This window comes from Apodemus sylvaticus, chromosome 3, assembly GCF_947179515.1.
Source record: "Apodemus sylvaticus chromosome 3, mApoSyl1.1, whole genome shotgun sequence".
Taxonomy (NCBI): Eukaryota; Metazoa; Chordata; class Mammalia; order Rodentia; family Muridae; genus Apodemus; species Apodemus sylvaticus.
The window spans coordinates 47,084,367-47,105,012 of NC_067474.1; the positions used below are offsets into that span (position 1 = coordinate 47,084,367).

Consider the following 20,646-nt stretch of genomic DNA (forward strand, 5'->3'; position numbering starts at 1 on the left):
GCAAAAGCATTCAGGAGTAGAATATTTGAACCCTTTGGCTAAGAAGACATTCAGATTTCAACTACGTAAATGAATACATGTTACTTTATTGAGAGGTAGTGAGTTGGGTACTTAAGTCTGTCTAAAACAAACAAACAAACAAACAAAATCATTGCTTAATTCTATACTTTTTAGTTTCCCCCCTTAGGCAGATCTTTTAAGTTTATTATAATAAGTCATTATTTGGTCCTTGTAACTACATGGTACAAGGAGGGAACTGCTCCTGTGAATGAAGAAATTGAGGACATGACTGTTCTAGGTATGGAATAAGGAGAAGATTTTTATTGTAGATAAGAGGGAGAGCACAGCCCGAGACATCTGGAAGGGTCCAGAGTGAACTGGACCATGAGAGGAGAGGGGGAGGTGGGAAATGAGAGGCAAAGAGAAGAGACAGGAGAGCTAAGAGAGGGGCCACTGACTGAGCGAGGGCCAAGAGGGCACCTAGCAGACAGCTGAGGTTCTATGGGTCAGAGGCTGGAGGAATGGGAGTGAAGCTCGGAGCTAAAGAGCTTGTGGGTAGGAGGTGGGCTCTGCCAGCCAGGACCTGATGTGTTAGACAGGTACTCAGGCATAGGTTAATGGAGGAGCCAAGGCCTTTGCCAGAGATAAGAATGACTCCTTTTAGCAAGTAGGAACTATTTTAAGCCCTGGAGGGAATGCTGACTTTTGTCTAATTGCCAGACTTTGGGAAAAGGACTTTCTTGAGATTTAAATTCCATCCTTTTTGTTGATTATAAAGGGGTGATGTAGTCTCTTCTATAACTACTTCTGGCTGAAACTGAGGCTTCGGTATCTGGATGGTTGGAATGATGGGTGAAAGAATTGGGGAGGGGGTGTGTGCAGGCTGGAGGATATCTGCTTAGCTTGCTGCCCAGGTTCCGTAGGACCGCCTGGAGCCAGGGTGTGCAGGCTGCTTTGGAGGCATCTAGGATGCAGGTTCTTAGCAATATTGGGGTCGGTGTCTGCAGGCAGTTTCAGAGCAGTCCGCAGTTGATTAAAAATCTGCTGGAATAGAGACAGGGAATTTATCATTATACAAAAGTCCATATTAATCCAAAATATTTTAGAGACCTTTGTGGTTGCCACCTTAGTCTAAAAAGTAGATACAATGATAAACCAAATGCTCAGTAGAACTGAGAAGTGTTATAGGTGCTGCCTTAGTTGACTTATACCATGTAGTCCTCTTAAACAGGACTGTGGTGAAGTTAAATTGTATGTCATCAGCTGAGACGGAGATGAGCCATGGGGTTGCTATTTAAAACATCTAACTTTTTTTGCAGATATATTTTTAATCAAAAATCCAAGTTACGTATACAATATATTCTCAACAACAGTTGAGTCACATATATAATATGTTATAGCAAATTAAGACTACCTGTGCATAGATTTTTGAACTATAATCCTTTTGTTTTAAGTTAAATTTATTATAGATTTTAAAATTATACCTAATGAACTTACAAATCCTGAGGTACCTTATAGCATATTCTTAACAAAATATTTTTTTTGAGAGCAGAGAGCAAAGAAATTGTAGAGATGAAAGATTTTTAATAGTGGAAAAGAGAAAAATCTTACAGTTAAGATACCTTTGGTAGTATGGAGCAGAGCAAGTTTAGATATAAGAGATTTTGGGATCATTGGTTTGTGTGGTAGCAGAAGTTGTTACCATATGAGAGAATTTGGAAATGGAGTATGTTGCTCTTTGGTTACTGATCTGTATTGAAGACAAATGTAGTCACATAGTAAATAAAAGCTGAGATTCCTTGGAGGAAATTGAGTCCAAGGAGAAAAGGAGAAAGGGTCAGAAAGTGGGACTCCACAGGAGGGACCAAAAGAGAGTGCAGTGATCCGGACAGCCCTACAGACGCTTTGGGACTGGTGGTGGCTCCTAGGGGTAGGTGAGGTGGAGCTCCAGAAGGAGCTGTCAGCAAAGACCTGAGGAGAAGAAATGTCAGTGAACACAAGAACCTCAGGTGTCCCCAGGGGGAATGAGAGACTTGTCAGAGAGAGGTCCTAAATCATAGGGGAAGGCATACATTTACAGGTGGGGAAGGGCCTTTATAGAGCTTGGTAGGGCAAAGGAGTTTGCTAGCACATTGGTATGCATTTGTGGTAACAGTAGACAAAGCAGGCACCTCTGGGGTGACACTTACCCAGTAGAAAGCAGCTGGAAAGTAGAACACACAGCTCCTCTGCAGAGGGTTTTGGGAAAGTGGGGGAAGTTCTGATAAGAGGGAACCTGGTAACTCTTTAAAGATGTGTTCACATGGAGGGCATAGAGAGATGGCCCAGGAGGGCATAGCAGGCTGTAAGGGCCAGAGACACATGACAGACACATGCATAATAGAGTAGACTAGGAGAGGCAATCAGGAAGAAGCAGCTGGAGAGCTACTCTATAGAATTTGGTGGGTGGCAGGAGCCAGCAGAAACAATTGATCCATACATATTTCAGGAGAGTCAAATCAGTAACTTGGTGTGGAGCGGCTGGGTCCCTTGGTAGGGAACTCATTTATGCCATTTATGAATAAAAAAAATGAGGACATGACTGCTCCTAGGTATGGTGGAGTAGGTTTATTGTAGATATTAGGAAGAGTTTAGACAGATGCATCTGGAAGGGTCCAGACTGAACCAGGCCATGAGTGGAAGGGTTGAGGGGGTGAGGTAGGGAGTGGAGGTTGGTGAGAGAGGAAGAGAAGAGCGAGGAGTAGGAAGAGGCCTGAATGAGCCGGGAGTCCAAGATCCCACATAGCCAAAATGACTCGGCTGTCTGAGAGAGGCTGAAGGAAGGCGTCCCCCAGGGGATGCTGGATTGTGTCTAAATGCCAGACGTTGGGAAAAGGAATTTGTTGAGACCTAACAACCTGCAAGTTTTGTCTGACCACCACATACAAGCCTTGGCATGTACACACATCCTACACAAATAAAAACGAATAAATTAAAAATACCAAAGTAAAATAAAAAGTAGCAATTTTGCTTAATAAAAAGTAACAGTATATTCAGAGAATTGAACCCTATATTTTAGCTTCTTACTAATTGCTTTTATTTTAATCCACTTTAGAAATACAAACCTGGTCGATGTGATGACATTTTGAAATGGAAACCTCCTAGTCTAAACTCTGTGGATTTTCGACTGAAGATAACAAGAATGGGAGGAGAAGGGTAAGTGTGGACTCCTGGCCCAAATAGGGATTTTGTTTAGTTTTTGAAATCTGGTCTTGCTTTGCAGCCCCAGCTATTCCTAAATTTAAGATCTTACTGCTTCCCAAATATTAGGATTATGAGCCTCTATCACCACATGTTGTGATTGATCTTCGTAAGGTTTTCCCTCGGACTGCCTGCCAGATTTACATGAAACTGCCACGGACACACCCAGGCAGGTCTCCTCTCGTGGGTGCTCAGGTCGGTAAGGAGTGACAGGCAGAAACAACACACCAAAAAGCGGTGTGAACCTGCTGCAGTTTTGCTTCTGTAAGCATCTCAGATACATGCACTTGATTTAGGAGCTACTTTTTGTTTTCATGCCAGCTTACATCAGGTAATGATCAGATAGGGGGTTACATATTACAACTTAACTCAAAACTAAAGCACAGAGCAAGAAGTGTTTTTTGGGAACCTTTTGGTACCCAGACAGTGGTTAGTCAACCTAGACTTGAGGCCACTCTATACTTAGAATTCTGCCAAGCTGCAGTCTGAGCAAATTTGCTGTAGCTAGTAAATTTTATTAATATTTTGTGGCCACTCAGGCCAGTTTAGAATTGTTGTCCTGAGCCTTTGTGGAGTTTCCCTATTTACTAGGAGCCCACCAACACCCTCTGAGTAAGTAATGCTTCCGCCCATACATTACAGTTGTTGGAATTCCCAGACTATTCTCCTTAACTTTGACACACCTTTCTGGTCTTTCCCTACCAGCTATTGAACTTTTATCCTTTCACTATCCACTTCTGGATTTCTCACCAACAACTCTTCCTGTTATAACTGATTTATTATATCTCTAAGTGCCTCGCTTTCCTTCCACATAACTCTGAGTAAAGCTTGGAAAAATGGGGGATCTTGTGTTGAAAAGTTCATGAATCTTCTTTGACCCAAGTCTGATATTACCTGGTGCTGGTCATCAGGTTCATTGTTACCAGTCTTTGTAGGCCCTGGAGTGATCACGCTATCAGGAATGTTTCCTGGAACACCCCTTGGGCCCTTGATCTATCAAGATCTGTCCAGGTTGCATTATGTTAACTATTATCATAAAAATCAAGAAAGACAAGGCACAGAACCCAAATCCACAGAATTTGGTCAATGCACTGGAACAGCTTGCAGAGCAGGATGCCAGGGACCTCCGGGAGGCTAAGTTCTGAGGAACACACACCTCAGATCTGAAAGCACGGCTTTTGTCACGTCACATAGACTCCACTGGAGTTGGTGTGGCATGAAACCATGTATCATAAGGCTTTACTCTTTATAGGCTACTTTATATTACTCTGAAAAAAGTAAAATATTATATATTTTCCATATTATCTCATTTTCACTTATCATTTATGTTGTGTACATACCTAAGATAGTCAACAAATTTTTTTTTCAAATTTTAAATAGTTTTCAAAATAAAATATAGATATTACTAAAAATCTTATCAATTGAATTCTGCATATTGAAGTCATTAGTTTTATAGTCATAGATACTAAATCAGTGGGGTTTTTCATTTGAAGGGCACTTGGCTATATACCTTATTGGGGTAAGTTTTTAATTATTGACCTGAAGTTTTTATAATATTAATGTTTTCATTTGCTGCCTATTTTCTTATGGCTGTTGACTACTGTAAAGGATGCTTTAGTGGGAATATGTTTATTGTATTTTCAAAACTTTGTTTTTACTCTGCCTCACAAATTTTAAGAACTTTTAATTAAATCAAATATAACATAATAGAAAATGCTTAATTGAAGAAAAAACAAAGAAAAAACATGGATAATGATGGCAAAGGGATAAAGTTTGTAGTGCATAGCATTGAAATTTATTTTGCCTATAAGAGGTAAAGTGCAGGTAATGGAGACAAGGGTATGTTGTTGATTGCAAACGTCCCGACTCACAGATTAAATATTAGTCTTTTAAGAGAATATGTATATTCAGAAAGGGATGTTGTGAAAGAAAGGTAGTTGGTTAATAATGTGCATTAATGCTACTTTTCAAAGTTAAACCGTTAAATGTTTTACATTTTTTGTGACTTAATTTGCCATTGGTCTTAATAGCAAAAATTAAAGAACAATTTTCTCTAGCTTCTGAATTTATATTTAAGTCTCTTTGTCTGATACTATTCCATGGATAGGTTATTTATTTATTGCTGCATGTATGCTTCTCCTTCTCTCTCTCTCTCTCTCTCTCTCTCTCTCTCTCTCTCTCTCTCTCTCTCTCTCCAGTTTTCAGAGGAGAACTTGTAGAACTCACTTCTTCCTTCAAACATGACTCAGTTCTTCATTCAAACATGTGGGTCTGCAGGTTATCCAGTCTTTGTGGCAAGAACGTTTACCTCCTGAGCCATCTAGCTGGCCACATATAGAGAATTTTAGACTATAGGAACAGGTTGTATATACAAACACACACCTGCACGATTGGGAGACTGTTTATGGAAATAACTTACTTTGTCTAAATGTTTGATGAATATTGATTTTTTTTCTTTTGATGGAATGTCTGGTCTTACCTGTTACCTGTGGAGGCTGTACTCCAGTAAGCAAGAGCAAAGTCTTATGGAAGATGTCCCTCTTGTGAAACAGTGTATGACGGAGATTATTCTGGAGGGCCACTTTTTCAAAAGCACAGATGTTTATGATTGTGTTTTGTTTTGCTTTGCTGTTTTGAAAGAATCCTTCTTTCTAGGGCTTAGAACTAATGGAGATCCATTCTCAGCCTCCTTTGTATTGGGATTTTAGGGGGGAATCCATCAAACTTGGCCTTGGAAAGTAAGATTCCTTTTTAAGATGTATTTCTTTTTATTCATGTGTATGTGTGAGTGTGTAATCCATATATGTGTACCTCATGTATGCCTGATAACTGAGGAAGACAGAAGAAGCCATGAATGGATCATCTGTAACTGGAGTCATAGGAAGTTGTGAACTGCCATATGGATGTTGGGAACAGAACCTGGGTCTGCATAAGTGTCAGGTTCTAGAAGTAGCAAGTGCTATTAATTGCTGAGTCAGCTCTCCAGCACACTGGCAAGTAAGATTCCAGCAAGAAAGTAAAATTTATTAAATTCTTTCATTACTAATATTTTTTCTCTAATACTATATTTACAACATTTGATTAGTGAATATTGGCTCTTATATCTAGTTTTGGTTGTTTCATCTAATTTTGAAAAGTCTTGAGTTTTGGTTTTTATAGGTCATAGTTCTGACAGTAACACTTAAAAGCCACCTGAGGATAAACAGAATGCCCATCTCTCCAGATTGTAAATTATGTAGTTCAATGTAATAGTACTTTTTTAAATGATTTTTTTCCAATTTTTTGTTCTTTTAAAAATATATACTTTTTAGGAACAGGGGAGGTGGGAGAGGGTGGGAGAGGACACCCTCATAGAAGTAGGTGGAGGGAGGATGGGATAGGTGCACACCAGCAGACGGGGAACTGGGAAAGGAGAGAACAGTTGAAATGTAAATAAAGAATATAGCCAACAAAAAACTTAAAAATATATACTTTTTAAAAACAAAAAGACATAATTTAAACATTAAAATGTCACTGTTTAATGTGACTTCTTGATGTATTAAAGGTACATCAGCATAGGTACATAGTGTACTTAATAGGTGTCAAAATAATATGAACTATTTTGTGTAACTGTTTTAGGATACATATTTGTTAGCTAGAGTCTCTTTTTTATGTAAAGAATGTTGCGTTATCTATTTTAACTATATAACTGAAGTTATATCTAATACTCCACAGCAACTCAGTTGCAAATATGCTTGTTTTGAAGGGAGAGCTCTTTTAAGGCTAAGTGGTTATGTGTACTTTTCTTACTGAGGATCTAGATTTGGTTGTCAGTACCCACAGGGTGGCTTACAGCCATTTGTAAGTATAGTTCTAGGGGATCTAGGCCTTTCTTGGCCTCTACAGGCTCTTGCATATATGTGGTACACAGGTACACACACAGTCTCACACACATAAATAAATATTTAAGAGTCTTGAGTTTTGGTTTTGTGGTAGCATCTGCAATGTAAGGAACAGAATGTGTACAAGTGAGGCATGAATATTGAAATACTATGAGATAATTTAATGTCTTTTTAAATTGATTCCAAATATTTCCTGGAAATGTAAAATGTAATAGTGTTTTGAATGGTATAATACACCTTTTGAAAATGTTTGCAGTGAGTTATTTTAAGTGAGATATTTTAGGTTTTTACTTTCATTTAGCTGATATAATACAGTAATAATAGTTCCTTTTAGGTTCAAGTTCAATATGAAGAGAAAAATCTATTCTGTCATATTTATTACCCCATTGATAGCAGTAAAATTTGAACTTGGTTTTCCAATTCTTTTGAGCTATATTAATCTAATCACTTCATCGTGGTCAAAAATAAATTTTGTGTATCTTAGCAATTTAAGTATTAAGTTTTATAAACATAGCTCTTAAAAATTCCTTGTTTTGAAAGTATTGTGATTTTTACTTAATATTTTATTCTTATTAGGTAGTTTATAGTTCAAATCCACAATACTGTTTAAACCATGAATTACACAGGCTGTCTTCACTTTGAAAATTGTAAACTTTTGAGTGTAATATTATTGACTTTCAGTGAAGGGTATAGATTTATTGTATTGTACAGTTAAGAACTAGATTTAAGAGCCACACTGCTTGGGTTGAAATTGTTTTTCTATAGCTCCGTGGCTTTCAGCACAGTACTTCCTGTGCCTCAGATTCTTCTTGGGTATCTTATTTACTTTGCTGCTGCTGTGATAAAACACAATGACCGAGCAACTTTGGAAAGAAAGTGTTTAATTTAGGGCTTAAGGTTTTTTAGGGCTACTTAAGAGTCTGTCTTGGTGTAACGGTTTTACTACTGTGAACAGATACCATGACCAAAACTCTTAACATTTGATTGGGGCTGGCTTACAGGTTTAGAGGTTTAGTCCACTATCGTCATGGCTGGAGCATAGCAGCATCCATGCAGGCATGGTGCAGGAGGGGCTGAGAGTTCTACATCTTGATCTGAAGGGTGGTAGACGACTGGCTTCTAGGCAGCTAGGATGAGGGTCCTAAACTCATTCCCACATTGATACACCTACTCCAACAAGGCTACACCTACCTCAAAAAGCCACACCTACTTTAACAAGGCCATACCTCCAAATAGTGACACTCCCTACTTAAAGTACCACAGAGTCCATGAACATCATCATGGTGTGGGGATCATGACAGCAGGCAGATAGGCATGCCTCTGGGTCAGCTGACATCTCCAGAAGGCTGGGGAGAGGGGGGAGAATAGTGTGGGCTTTTGAAAGCTCATTTCCACCCTGTACCTTTCCACCCAGGATATTTTTCTAACAAGGCTGCACCTCCTAATTCTTTCTAAACAGTTCTACCAACTGGGGACCAAGTATACAAGAGCTTCTATCCTCATTCAAACCACCACAAATCATAGGACTTTCATGGGAATGAATGTGTGAAATGTTAGAGTAGACGTGGGTACATGATAGATATATTTAAGTATTTGCTACTGTTTTGGTTGTTTCCATGTAAATAGATTTAATAAAAGACCATATTTCCTCCTTGTCAGAATTACCTGTTGTGTGTTATACTGTATAAATTCAACGTTCTCTGTGAACCATTTCCTGTTTGATTCATGTCTCTGTTAATTCTCTCTTTAAATGCATATAATTGTAAATTGCTGAAGGAGACTATATTAGTTACATTTCTTTTGCTGTGATTAAAATAGGAACAGAAGCAACTTAAAGAACCAGTTTTATTTTGGCTCCTGGTTCCAGTTCATAATGGTGGGTGTGGCATGGCTGCAGGAGGTTGGAACAGGAAGCTGGGTGATGACATTTCTGTTGTTGTTGGCACCCCAGAAATGGAGACAGCAAAGTGGAAGTGGGGCAGTGCTGTAGATTCCCAGAGCTTGTCTGCTGTGATCCACGACCTCCTCCAGCAGTGTCACCAACTGGGGCCCAGTGTTCACACACTTGAGCCCAGGGGAACTTTTTTGTTTTCATTCAAACCACTGTAGAGATCATGTTTTTGAAAAAAAAATTAGAAGACCTTAATAAATGATGATGGCAGTGTAAAATGAGTGCCTTCATGTATTGAGGTTGACATTTTCAATTGATTTAGCTGCTATGGCAGAGAGTTTGGTAACATTTCAAAGTGCTGAGTATGGACTCAACCAAATGACTCAGCCGTTCTCTTCCTAGAGAAATAAAGGCTGTTTCTATATAAAATAATTAAGCTTGAATTTTATTGGCACCATTCTTCATTAAGGTTAGAAGGAGGTCCAAACAATCCAGATGTGTACCAGCTGATGAGAAGATGGACAAGGACGTGAGAGAGCAGTTCTCTAGAATGTGCTAGTACAATGCCTTGTTATGCTCAGAGCAAAGGGCCTTCGGGACCCTGAAGTTCCTCTTGTTGGAATTTAATAAAATAGTTTATGTCCAGCGTTTGGACTGCTGTCTGTGATATAATGAATACATGTTTTTCTTTAAAAAGGATTACTTTGTGGATTATGCTGAGAGCAGGAGAACCATGTGCTGCGGATATACTGTGGCCACTGATGAAGCCAGGTTAAGGGGAGCATCTGGTGGTTGCAGTTTGATAGAGGAAACCCCAGAATTTGCTAATTTACATTTTTAAAAGAGTGAAGAGGCTGAGTTAATTTGCCTTACTAAAGATCTAAAGGTCTGCATGTGATTGGAATAACAACCTGTTTAAATTGTGATAGCTCATAATCATTCTATGCCCTTGATGGCCTTGATTTCTGGTAGGGCAGGTAAGCTGTAGGGCCTTCACTTGGCTTTTCTAGAAAGATGACTAAGGGTCAGAGAGACAGTGTCAAATTCTTCTAGTTGCCAAGTATTTCTTTCATTATATATCCAGTAATTGGGAAATAAGCACAAAGTGTGTTTATGGACATGCTACTCCATTTAGGTTTGTTTTTGTCTATTTTTACATAATAGATGAGATCACAGACATTTTGCCATATGAATAATGGGGCTTCATAATATTTCAGCAATATATACATTGTGTAATGCCTAAATCAGGGTAAGCATTTCCTCATTGTGAAAACTTATAAAAGCCTGTTTTCTCACCTTTTCAAATACATAGTTCATTATTTTTATCTGTGGTCAAACCCTTTTGATGTATATCATACTTATTCTTCTTTCCATGAAATTATAGCTTAGAATCCTTGGCCAGTTTCTCTGCCTCTTTCTCCTCTCTTCTTCCCATGTTCTGGTCATTAGTACCCTGACTTCTGTGGAATTAACTCTTTTATATTCACACATGTGCGAGGTCGTGTGGTACTTACCTTTCTGTGTTGTGTTTCACTTAATAATCTACTATCCCTTTCTTTCCACATTACTGCAAATGACAGAATTTTGTTCTTGAGTCACAAACAAGTTTATTACCAAACCACTCTAACGTCTCTGTTTAGCTAGGAGAATATGGTGACATTGTTGTCCTTGACAGTGAGTGTCTGGTAATTTTCAAGTGATTGCAGTACTCACTCCTGTATCTCCCCCCCTCCCCCACGCCTCTCCCCACCCTTGTCTCTTTTGTCCTAATTTCTGTCTGTATCTAGTTACTAGTAAATGCTGTCAGTCTGAAAGAGGTTGCAGGATTTACAATAAGGGTGGTACATTTAAAAAGGCCAGATAGTGAGTATTTTAAGGTTTGGTCTATACATTACTGTTTTAACTTTTCCATTCTGCCTCTGAAGTACAAAATTTAACATGGACTAAGTCTGTCTTTAGGAGCATGGCAGTGGTTTCAGTGAAGTTTTATTTTCAAAGCTAGGTATCAGGTCAGATAGAGCCTGTAACTGTAGTTGCTCCTTGCAGTTTATATTGTACACTTGTGACAATAGTGTTGGGTTCTCCTCCAGGAGGAATCTGTCCTCTTCCCACTAGGGCACTTAGGCATGTTTCTTACATAATATTTCTGCTTTAGAAGATGAGAAGCATGGGCTTAGTGGTAACCAAAATGCTTTACTTCTTGTACAAAAATATCTTCTACAGTGGGTGTGATGGCTTACACATTTAATCCCAGCATTCAAGAGACAGGCAGGTAGATCTCTGGGAGTTCAAGGACAGCCTAGTCTAAATTGCAGTGTCCAGGACAGCCAGGACTGTGTCGAGAGACATTGTCTTAACCCCTTCCCTACAATGTCTTTGTTGACTATTGTAATCTTTTTCCTTTGTATAGATTTACTTAGAGTGGTTAATTTTGTTTTTGTACTTATTTGAAATGGTATTACTGTCTTAAACGTACTATGTTGGTAGCATATTCAGAATATTGAAAAGTGTCCTGTATGTGAGATAATTGAGTCAGCAAGAATATATAGCCAGCCGGGTGGTGGTGGTACCCTCCTGTAATCCCAGCACTTGGGAGGCAGAGGCAGGCGGATTTCTGAGTTCGAGGCCAGCCTGGTCTACAGAGTGAGTTCCAGGACAGCCAGGGTTACACAGAGAAACCCTGTCTTGGGGGGGGGGGGGGAACCAAAAAGCAAAAAAACAGAAAAAGTAAAAGAATATATAGCTAAATGATAAACTGTATAGGGGTAAACCTTTTATTTTGCTGTGTTCTTTCTTCCTCCCTTGTTTTAAAATGAATATTCAACAGTTATCTTTTTTATTATAAAGTATTTAAAGAAGTGGAATTTGGAGATTACAGTACCATCAGTGGTATTATAAAGAGTGCTTAGTAATAGCAGTAATTGCCATGGAATGTGTGTGGGCCCTTCCATTCCTAATACTTCCCTCTCCCCTCTCTCTCTGTCTAACCCTTTTCTTCCTTTTTTTTTTTTTAATTACTTATTAACTCATTGAGTCTAATTAGCATTGGCCACACTGTAGACAATGATTCCTCATCCTCCAGCAACCATCCATTGCCAATAGCTGCTCAGGTAGGGGCCAAGCCTAATGAGACCCTCTTCTGTTCCTGTTGAAATATTGACTGGTGCCAGTCTTGTAACAAGTCACCAAAGCTGGTGTGAGTGTAAGTTCATGAGTACATATGTGTTGTGTTCAAGTCCAGTATTTCACAATACTCCTCCACCTCTTAACATTCTTTATGTTAAGAACACCCCCTGCTGTGTTCTCTAAGTCTTGAGTTGTTGATACAGATTTCCTATTTAGGCTTAAGCATTAAACAGTCACTTATTCTCAGCCCTTTGAGCACTTATGAGTCTTGATACTCACTGCACAAAGATGCTTCTTTCTCTGACTTTGAGAGAAACATTTCTGTGCATTGCCATAAATATTTATAAGGGACTTTGAGTACATGTCCACTTAGCAGTAGGTTCCACTGTAGCCTGTGACTTTCTTTCTAAGCCATGGGTCTTTGACTAGGTTTACAGTGCCATACATGGATTCGTTCTTATGGAATAAGCCTTAGATCCAGTCAGAAAGCAGTTGGTCATTGTGTACCTGTAGTACCAATTGGCACATCTTGGCAGGCTAGTTGAAATTGTAACATTTAGCATTCTTTAGCAGACTGTGTATTCAATCCTGTTACCCTTTACCAAAATAGGAAGCCTACTTTTTGGAGAAATCTTCAAAGAGGGCAGAAGGCTGAACCAGAGCTAGAGTCCCATTAGAAGCTTTGAATAATGGGCTGGAGAGATCCCCATTTGGGATAAATACTCTAACAAGTTGAGTTTGTTTTTATGTCATTTGACATTATGACATTTCTTGGAATGTCATTGACATGATCCAAAGGAGAATAGTCCAATTCAAGCTCATGTGAATCAATGTCATACAATTAGGGCAGTGCTGTTTGTTCTCAGTTCTGTTCTGGTAAAGGGTTGGGTCCTGGCAGGGGCTGTGTTTTTGTGGTGTCAGGTTGTAGCATTCTAAGGTTGGAAGTTTGGGATCCTAGGCTCAAGAATATTTCTTAATGTAAACTAGCTGCCTTTGTCTCTTATGAATGGGTTTTCACCTATAAACCGCAGCACTAGAGAGGCAGGGGCAGGAAGATCAGAAGTTAAAGACCAGCCTGTGAGATGTGAGACTATAAGAGGCATTTTAGCCCAAGAAACAACTCCAATATTACTTTTATTAGGAAATAGTTTATTATACTGGCTGGTAAGATCAATGTTTAAAAGTTACAACTTTAAACTAATGGGCACAGAAGGGAGCTATCAGAAAGACATAGTCAGTTTCCATGTCCAAAATGATGGGTGGGTAAGGGGGTGTTGGGCAGTACTGATGAGCTAGCATATAAAAACACTGATAGTGACCAGTCCACGTGGCTGTTTCTTTATTTTCTTTCTGTTAGCCCTTTAGGTCCTCCCTCTTCCCCCTACCTTAAGACCCAGTGAAAAATAGCAAAACAAAAAAACCAAACTCCTCAGATACTTGATTCTGGGCTTCAGTCTGGGAGTATGAGGGTCATAACAAGACAGACACATCCCTTTTTCCTACCAATGTAAGCTTAGCGCTTCTGTGACCTTCCGGCAATATGCACACACCCAGATTACCAGTACTTAGTTCCAAATAAAAAAACAAGCTGAAGAACTCAAACTCTGTTTCCGCAGTTTATCGTCATAGCTTTAAGAAACAATGTGGTAAAGTATAATTTATTTATAATCCATAGAGTTTTTTCTTCCTCCTTTTTTTCTGAGCATCAAGACTAAACTTTTTGGAACGATAGAGGTTCTTTGAAAGTGACAGAATCTCGCTCAGCTCCTGGTGAACCAGGGTGCCAGAAAATTATAATTGCCAAAGCCACCAAGTCAATGACTTCCAAGTTTGTTATCTCACATTCAGTAAGATTATGACAATATAGACACAAAGTGAATGTAGATTTATTGACAAGAAATGAGAAAAACTCTTGAGTAGAAAGGGTTGTTCTAAAGAAGGGGAATACTGTGCTATCTGTCTTGCCCAGTGGCCTCTTATAAATCTTCGGATAGGAATATGGAAGGACTAGGGTAATCTTTATTGAGACTGGTTATTCCCTGAGTATATTGTGGGTCTAACCAGTATAGTTTGCTATACTCTTTGCCTGACTCATGGGACCTAAAAGAGGTAATGCTAAGTTGCTTGTTTAATAAAGAATATTGTCATACACACACACACACACACACACACACACACACACACACACACACACACACACACACTTTGGTCACCTTTGCCTGTTAGCTTCACTCTATACTCTTTCTGTAGGCTAGTGGTTAATGTCATTTTCTTTCTTGTTTTCAGACTGACTCTAGCTTAAAATTTACCATGAGTTCTGTTCCTTACTGCTTATAGAGAGCTAACTTCTGCTGCAGGAAATACTCTGTAATTTAAAGTGTGTATGTAAAAATGTGGTTGGTTTTATAAAACTTAATATATAGCCTCTATTATTTAATTTTTAAAGTTAGAATTTATTACTTTTAAATCATGTTAAATGTGTATGGCTGTGTGGGTATATGCATGTTAGTGTATGTGCCTGATGCCAGAGGGGTCGGGTTCCTTGGAGCTGGAGTCACAGACGGTTGTTAACTGTCTGTGATTCAGATCCTTTGTAAGAACAGCAAGTACTCATGCCCACTACAGAGCTATCTCTTTGGGTCATTTTATACATTTTTAAAATTTTATGAATGTAAGTGTGCATGTGACACAGTTGATATGTGAAAGTCAGAAGGCAAACTATGGAACTGGTTCTCTCCTTTAACCTCTGTGTGGGACTTAGAGTTCCTAGAGATGGAACTGGGGCGTCACACTTGGCATGGTGGGTTTTTTGTGCTGAGCCACCTTGTTGGCCCCAGCCTCTTGTATTTTTTATTTTTAAAATCACATTTATTTATTTATTTATTTATTTATTTATTTGTTTGTTTGTTTGTTTGTTTATTTACGTGTATGCTAGGGCTCACATGCACTGTATGGTGTATATATGGGTCCCAGAGTTTGACCTCAAATCATCAGGCTTAGGTTAGAGTGCCCCAGCCTCTTGTATTTTTTATTTTTTATTTTTAAAATTACATTTATTTATTTATTTATTTATTTATTTATTTATTTATTTATTTATTTATTTATGTGTATGCTAGGGCTCACATGCACTGTATGGTGTATATATGGGTCCCAGAGTTTGACCTCAAATCATCAGGCTTAGGTTAGAGTGTCTTTTCCTTCTGAGTCATCATGCTGGCCTATCTCATCTGTTAACAAGCTAATTTAAGTTCTGTTCAGAATTAGTGTGCTATGTTGCTTTAATTCTTCTACTTTTTTAAAAAATTATTTTCCTTTTATATTCTGACCTTTAAAAAGTATTGGTGTTAGTTGCATTTTCATCCATATTTGCTTGGAACTTCCATGACTTTTCCATTAAGTTAATGGTATCTTTCCCTTCCCTGTACTCATAGTTGGATGCATATCTTTATTATTTCAGAGTAAGACACTCTTCCCTGCTGCTTGGTCACTCTTGTGTATCATGCCTGAAGCTCTTGCTAAGACACTGCCTCTCCTGCTCTTGAAGGAATCCCCTATGATGCTTTTACTTTCATTACCAGTTCACTCTACATTCTGTTAAATTTATTGCAACCTTGTCTCCAAATAGTCCCTGTAAGTGTAACTAAAATTTTAGTGTGAAAGGTGACTTGAATGACAGTGTCTCCCATAGGGTTCTATATTTAGATGCTCGGTCCCTAGATGGTGGAAGTGTTTGGGAAGAATTAGAAGTGGCCTTGTTGGAGGAGATGTGCTACTCTGAGCAGACTTTGAGGTTTCAGAAGACCTGCACCATTCCTATTGTATTCTCTCTGTCTTATGGTTGTGCTCAAGATATAAACTCTCAGCTATTGCTTCAGCAGGATGCCTGCCTGCTGCCATGCTCCCCACTATTATGAACTCTAGTCCTTTGAAACTGTGAGCCCTCAATTGAAGTTTTTTTTTTAAGTTGTGTTGGTCATGGTATCTCATTACAGCAATGAAAGTAAGTCAGTGTAGATACAAAAAGTCCAGCTAAGTAATAAGAGATGTTTATTCTGGAACCCAATATGGTATGATGGTCCTGGAACACAGATTCACGTTGTCCCAAATGCTATATTTTGAGGTCATAACAGTTGTAAAGTTTTTATAGTAATAGAATCATGAGAGTCATAAGTCAACACACTTTTCAAATATGTTGATGGATATATTAGGTAGGCAAGTTATAGCAAAATAGAGGAACTTTTGTTATAGGCCTCAGATGCTATCTGATGACATTCTTAGCTTTTGGGATTGTTCCTCCCAAAAACATATGAAGTAATTACAAGGAAGTTAACACACTGAGATAATCAGTAAATGGCTATTTAAAAATCAAGTAGTTTGACTCTTGATATGACATTCTATAATATTCCAACTGTATTCACTGAAGTTCTTACTTAGTTTTGAACTTATTCCTCTTCTACCCCCCTTGGAACTTTAGTTCACAGTTTCTTTGTTTCAGGTTATGTGGTAGGTTTTTTCTAAAAATTTTAAAAAGTTTGTTACTAAATGACATTGTGACAAGCACTATACTTTGTTTACTTTTAAATTTATAGGTGTGGATATGTTTGCTTTCTTGCTTGTCTGCTTGTGCACTGCCTGAAGAAGCCAGGACACCAGATCCTTTGGAATGGCAGCTCCAGGTTGTTGTGAGCTACTTGCCAGGCTCCTGTGGACAGTCATAGGGCCTTCTGCAAGAGTAGCAGTTGCTGCCGAGCTATCAGACCCTGGTCTAACCTCCCCTTCCCTGCCTTGTTTGAGACAAGGAAGGTCTAAATATGTAGCCCTAGCTGGCCTACCAGGCTAACCTTGAACTCACAGAAATCTGCTTACTTTTGCTTTTGGAGTTCTGGGATTAAAGATATGTGCTACCTTGCCCAGAGTTTACTATATATATATATATATATATATTTTTTTTTTAGCTTTTCTTTTAAAGCCATACATGCATTTAATTAAAAAAAAATCTTGCACACATTAATCTTACTATACATTACCTTAGTATACTTAAATAAATTAGCTTAGTATGCATAAATCTTAATATACATTAGGTTACCATTTTCCAAATTAAATTGAAGAGAATTTGAATGCTCTAAAATGTATTTCTTACTATTGTTTCCTTCATTTTTCTTTCTTTCTTTTTTTTTAAACCAACTTAATTTGATTTGTCTTAGGAATAGTTATATACTGTTACTCTGCCTGCTGCCCATCTCTTCCTGGAAGGTTACCATATCTTTCACGGAATTCTTGACGTTTCTTTGTGTGCATGTGTGGTCATGTTTGTGTGTAGGTCATCTGTGCATTTGTGGAGGTCACAGGACAATCTGAGGTGTTTTATTCTGCAGGTACCTTCTCTCTTTTGTTTAAGACAGGGTCTTTCATTGACCTGGAGCTTAGCCAAGTGGACCTTGCTAGCTGGCTCAAAAGTTCCACCTTCCATCTTGCCATCACCAGGATTGCAAGCATTAGTTGCCATACCTGACTTTTTACATGGATTCTGGAGAGTCGAATTTAGGTCTTCATGCTGTAAAGTAAGCGCTTTACTGACTTAAGCCATAGCACCTGTTTAGGTTTCTTTCTGGGTTACTACTGGTCATTATTCTTGCCTCTTGATTGGTGCTCTAGTTTAGTTGTGGACTTCTAAGTGGTGGTAGTCCATACTACAAGAATGGAGAGAAGACAGTAGGTTAGCATCCTACCTCTGTTTTCTATCTGATCTTTAGCAAGCAGATTGTATTGGAAGGGGAAACATAACCAGTTGTATCAAAGCTTAGTTTTACGCCTTTGTCAAGTGGTCAGTCTTTGAGATTTATGGTGATGTTTTTTCATTTTCTCGCTCTCTCTATAGCAGAGAGGCTCACAAATATCGAAGTCACTGTGTCTTGCATTTCTTCTGTGGCCTCCTAGGTCAAAGGTAGGTTAATGTAAATCCTTTGTGTATGTGTAGGTTTCTTCCTTTTTATAACACAGAATCACAATCAGAAAGATAAGCTTTTGTTCCTTTCACTTAATAGTTAAGGAAATGGCCTGTCAGTTACCTGAACAAGGAAACTTCTCAACAGAAGTTCTAACATCAAGAGTCATGATGATGTACTTGAAGACATGTTACAGAGGTGAAATAACTCTACTCATAATGAGATACATACTTATAGTAGCCCCTTCCCAATACTCTTGAGAACAGATCATCACTGCAAGTCTGGCTGCTTTCTGAGCCCAGACTGGGAAAATATAGCCTTTTTCTTTCCTTCCTCCTTTATTATATAGTGGCCCAAATACTAGGCCTGCTTGCCCTGACCTTGCTCGTTCTCACTCTCTGCAGACTCAAGACTTCCAGTGCTGACTCTCCCTGGGTCCTCGAGTTCTCCTTCAGAAAGCATCTCTCTGTTTCCGTCTTTCTTTTCACAGCTGCTGAGATTTACAGCGTGCTGGCCCTGTTGCTTGTCTCTCAAGTTCCATTACAGTTGTTCTCCTTTCCTTCTGAGTCCATTTCAAAATTATTCTAAGAACCAAGAATGATGCTAACAAAATTCAGTTCCTACCAAAGTATCATAATTTTAGTATTTCAGGGAAATAAAAGAGTATCTTACAGTATATCTCACTAATTTGTCTTTTGATAAAAATTTGAATATTACTGGTGTCTTTAGGGTTCCCTTTTGTGGGTACTTAGTCTCATTAAGAGTCTAAAAACAGGGGCACTGTCATGACTCAGTGTATAAAGGTGTTTACTGCTAAGTGTATTTGGACCTGAGTTCTGTCTTTGGTACCCTAACCCCACTCCAGTCCTGAAACTTGCCCTTGCTCTTAAGGAAGCTTGGGAACCATTTTCTAAGTTTTGATAGAAAACTATCAGGACAGGCCAGCTGGAAGGTGGAAGAAAAGGAAGAGTTTCTCTTCTAGTTGTGCTTTTTCAGTTAAGGTTAATGGAAGCTGTCATGTCCTTCCAAACAGCTGCAAGGGGGAAGAAAGTCATGAACTTAAGAGAACTGAGTGATCTGAGTCAGTGAAAGCACTCCCAAGAGTAGGAAGGAGCAGGCAAGGGAGCTGAAGGAAAGGCCCAGAGAGCCCTGGGCCCAGGAGGACCATGGCCCTGGTTGAACAGTTTTACACGTAACATTGCTGTTCTGACAAGAAACCCAGGCGAGGCAAAGCTCTTAGTTCTGAACAAATGATTTCTAGATCTGTTAGTCTTGGTGTTGCATTTTTTACTCTTCTTACCTCCCTAGAAGTTAACTTTAAATTCCATTCTGTCCCTAGTCTTTAGGTTCTAGAATCCTGGTAATCTTTTTGGAGTACCAGAAATCTTTAGATTATTCAAGCCAAGATTTTTTTTTTATTGGTCCTGAGGGTGGAGAGCTTCTGTTAATTCCTAAAATGTATTTTTCTAATTTCTGTTATAGATATTTTTAAAGGGGTAAAATATGTTTTATGGCACTACAATAGCTTACTACTTAAAGAGTTGTTAGCATAACTGTAGTAAAGTGAAACCACCTTGTAATCCAGTGATTTATGTTTATACAATTGAATATGGAATTTAATAATTAAAAATTTGCTTTGGCTTATTATTAAGATTTGACCCTATGTATTGTTTTAGTTATTATATACCCCAAGTTCAAATTCTTGTTTCTATCTTAAGGATAAAAGGAGAAGAGATTTGAGCTCTTTTAGCCAGTGTTCATTCCTAACATAAAATCAAGAATAGATTAAATAGTTTTAATTATCAAAATAGTTTCAAAATAATTAGTGATATAATTATATTCCTTTAACTTTCAATGTCTGTTGAATCAAGTAATTTATTTTGGCTTTAAGAGTTAATTATAATGAGAGGATATTTAATATCCTCTAGCATATGACAGCTTCAAAATATAAATATGGAAATTTATTATAAAAAAGGGCACATCATTGTTAATGCAAGCCTTTTATCTCTAGGAAATGGAACTCATATCAAGCTCTGAGTCTCAGGGGAGAGTATTTGGGGGAGGAGTAGCTAGGCTTGCTTCATTCTTTGTGTACATCAGAAAACTATCTCAGTAAGCTAGACTGCCAGGTCAAAAAAAAAAAAAAAAAAAAAAAAAAAACAAGAGGTAGGAGAGACACTTATGATTTAAAAATTTTGCAAAGCTATGTAGAGTAGTGGAACTAGTAGTTTCCAGTACTTTAATTTTTATAATATTGCTCCCTACTGTTTATGACCTTTGCTTAAAATTATGCTTTCTCATAAGGAATGTGTTTCACTGTAGTTGCAACTTAGGCTTTGGTTATTTGGCACCTGTTTACCACAACAGCGTTGTCTGTCAAGTACAAGACAGATTTAACCATCGTGTTTAATGAAATTGGTGCCTGTGTTCTTTTAATTAGAAACCGGTTTCTAATTTCTAGAAACTGGAGGGGGAGATTATCTGTATTTATCATTGAAAGATACATTATACTCACATTGATAAACAGAATCTATTTCAGATCCCAGAATCATGTTTCACTCAT

The 20,646-nt window shown here is 38.3% G+C and overlaps 1 protein-coding gene across 4 annotated transcripts in view; it reads left to right on the forward strand.

Annotated features, from left to right (window-relative positions):
• The window catches only part of Rngtt (RNA guanylyltransferase and 5'-phosphatase), a 228,913-nt gene that overhangs the window by 92,785 nt on the left and 115,482 nt on the right, over positions 1 to 20,646 (forward strand). For all 4 annotated transcript variants that reach the window (XM_052176203.1, XM_052176206.1, XM_052176204.1 and 1 more), the window contains one exon: positions 3,095 to 3,195. In XM_052176203.1, coding sequence (XP_052032163.1) covers positions 3,095 to 3,195 — 101 coding nt within the window. The remainder of the gene's footprint in view (positions 1 to 3,094; positions 3,196 to 20,646) is intronic.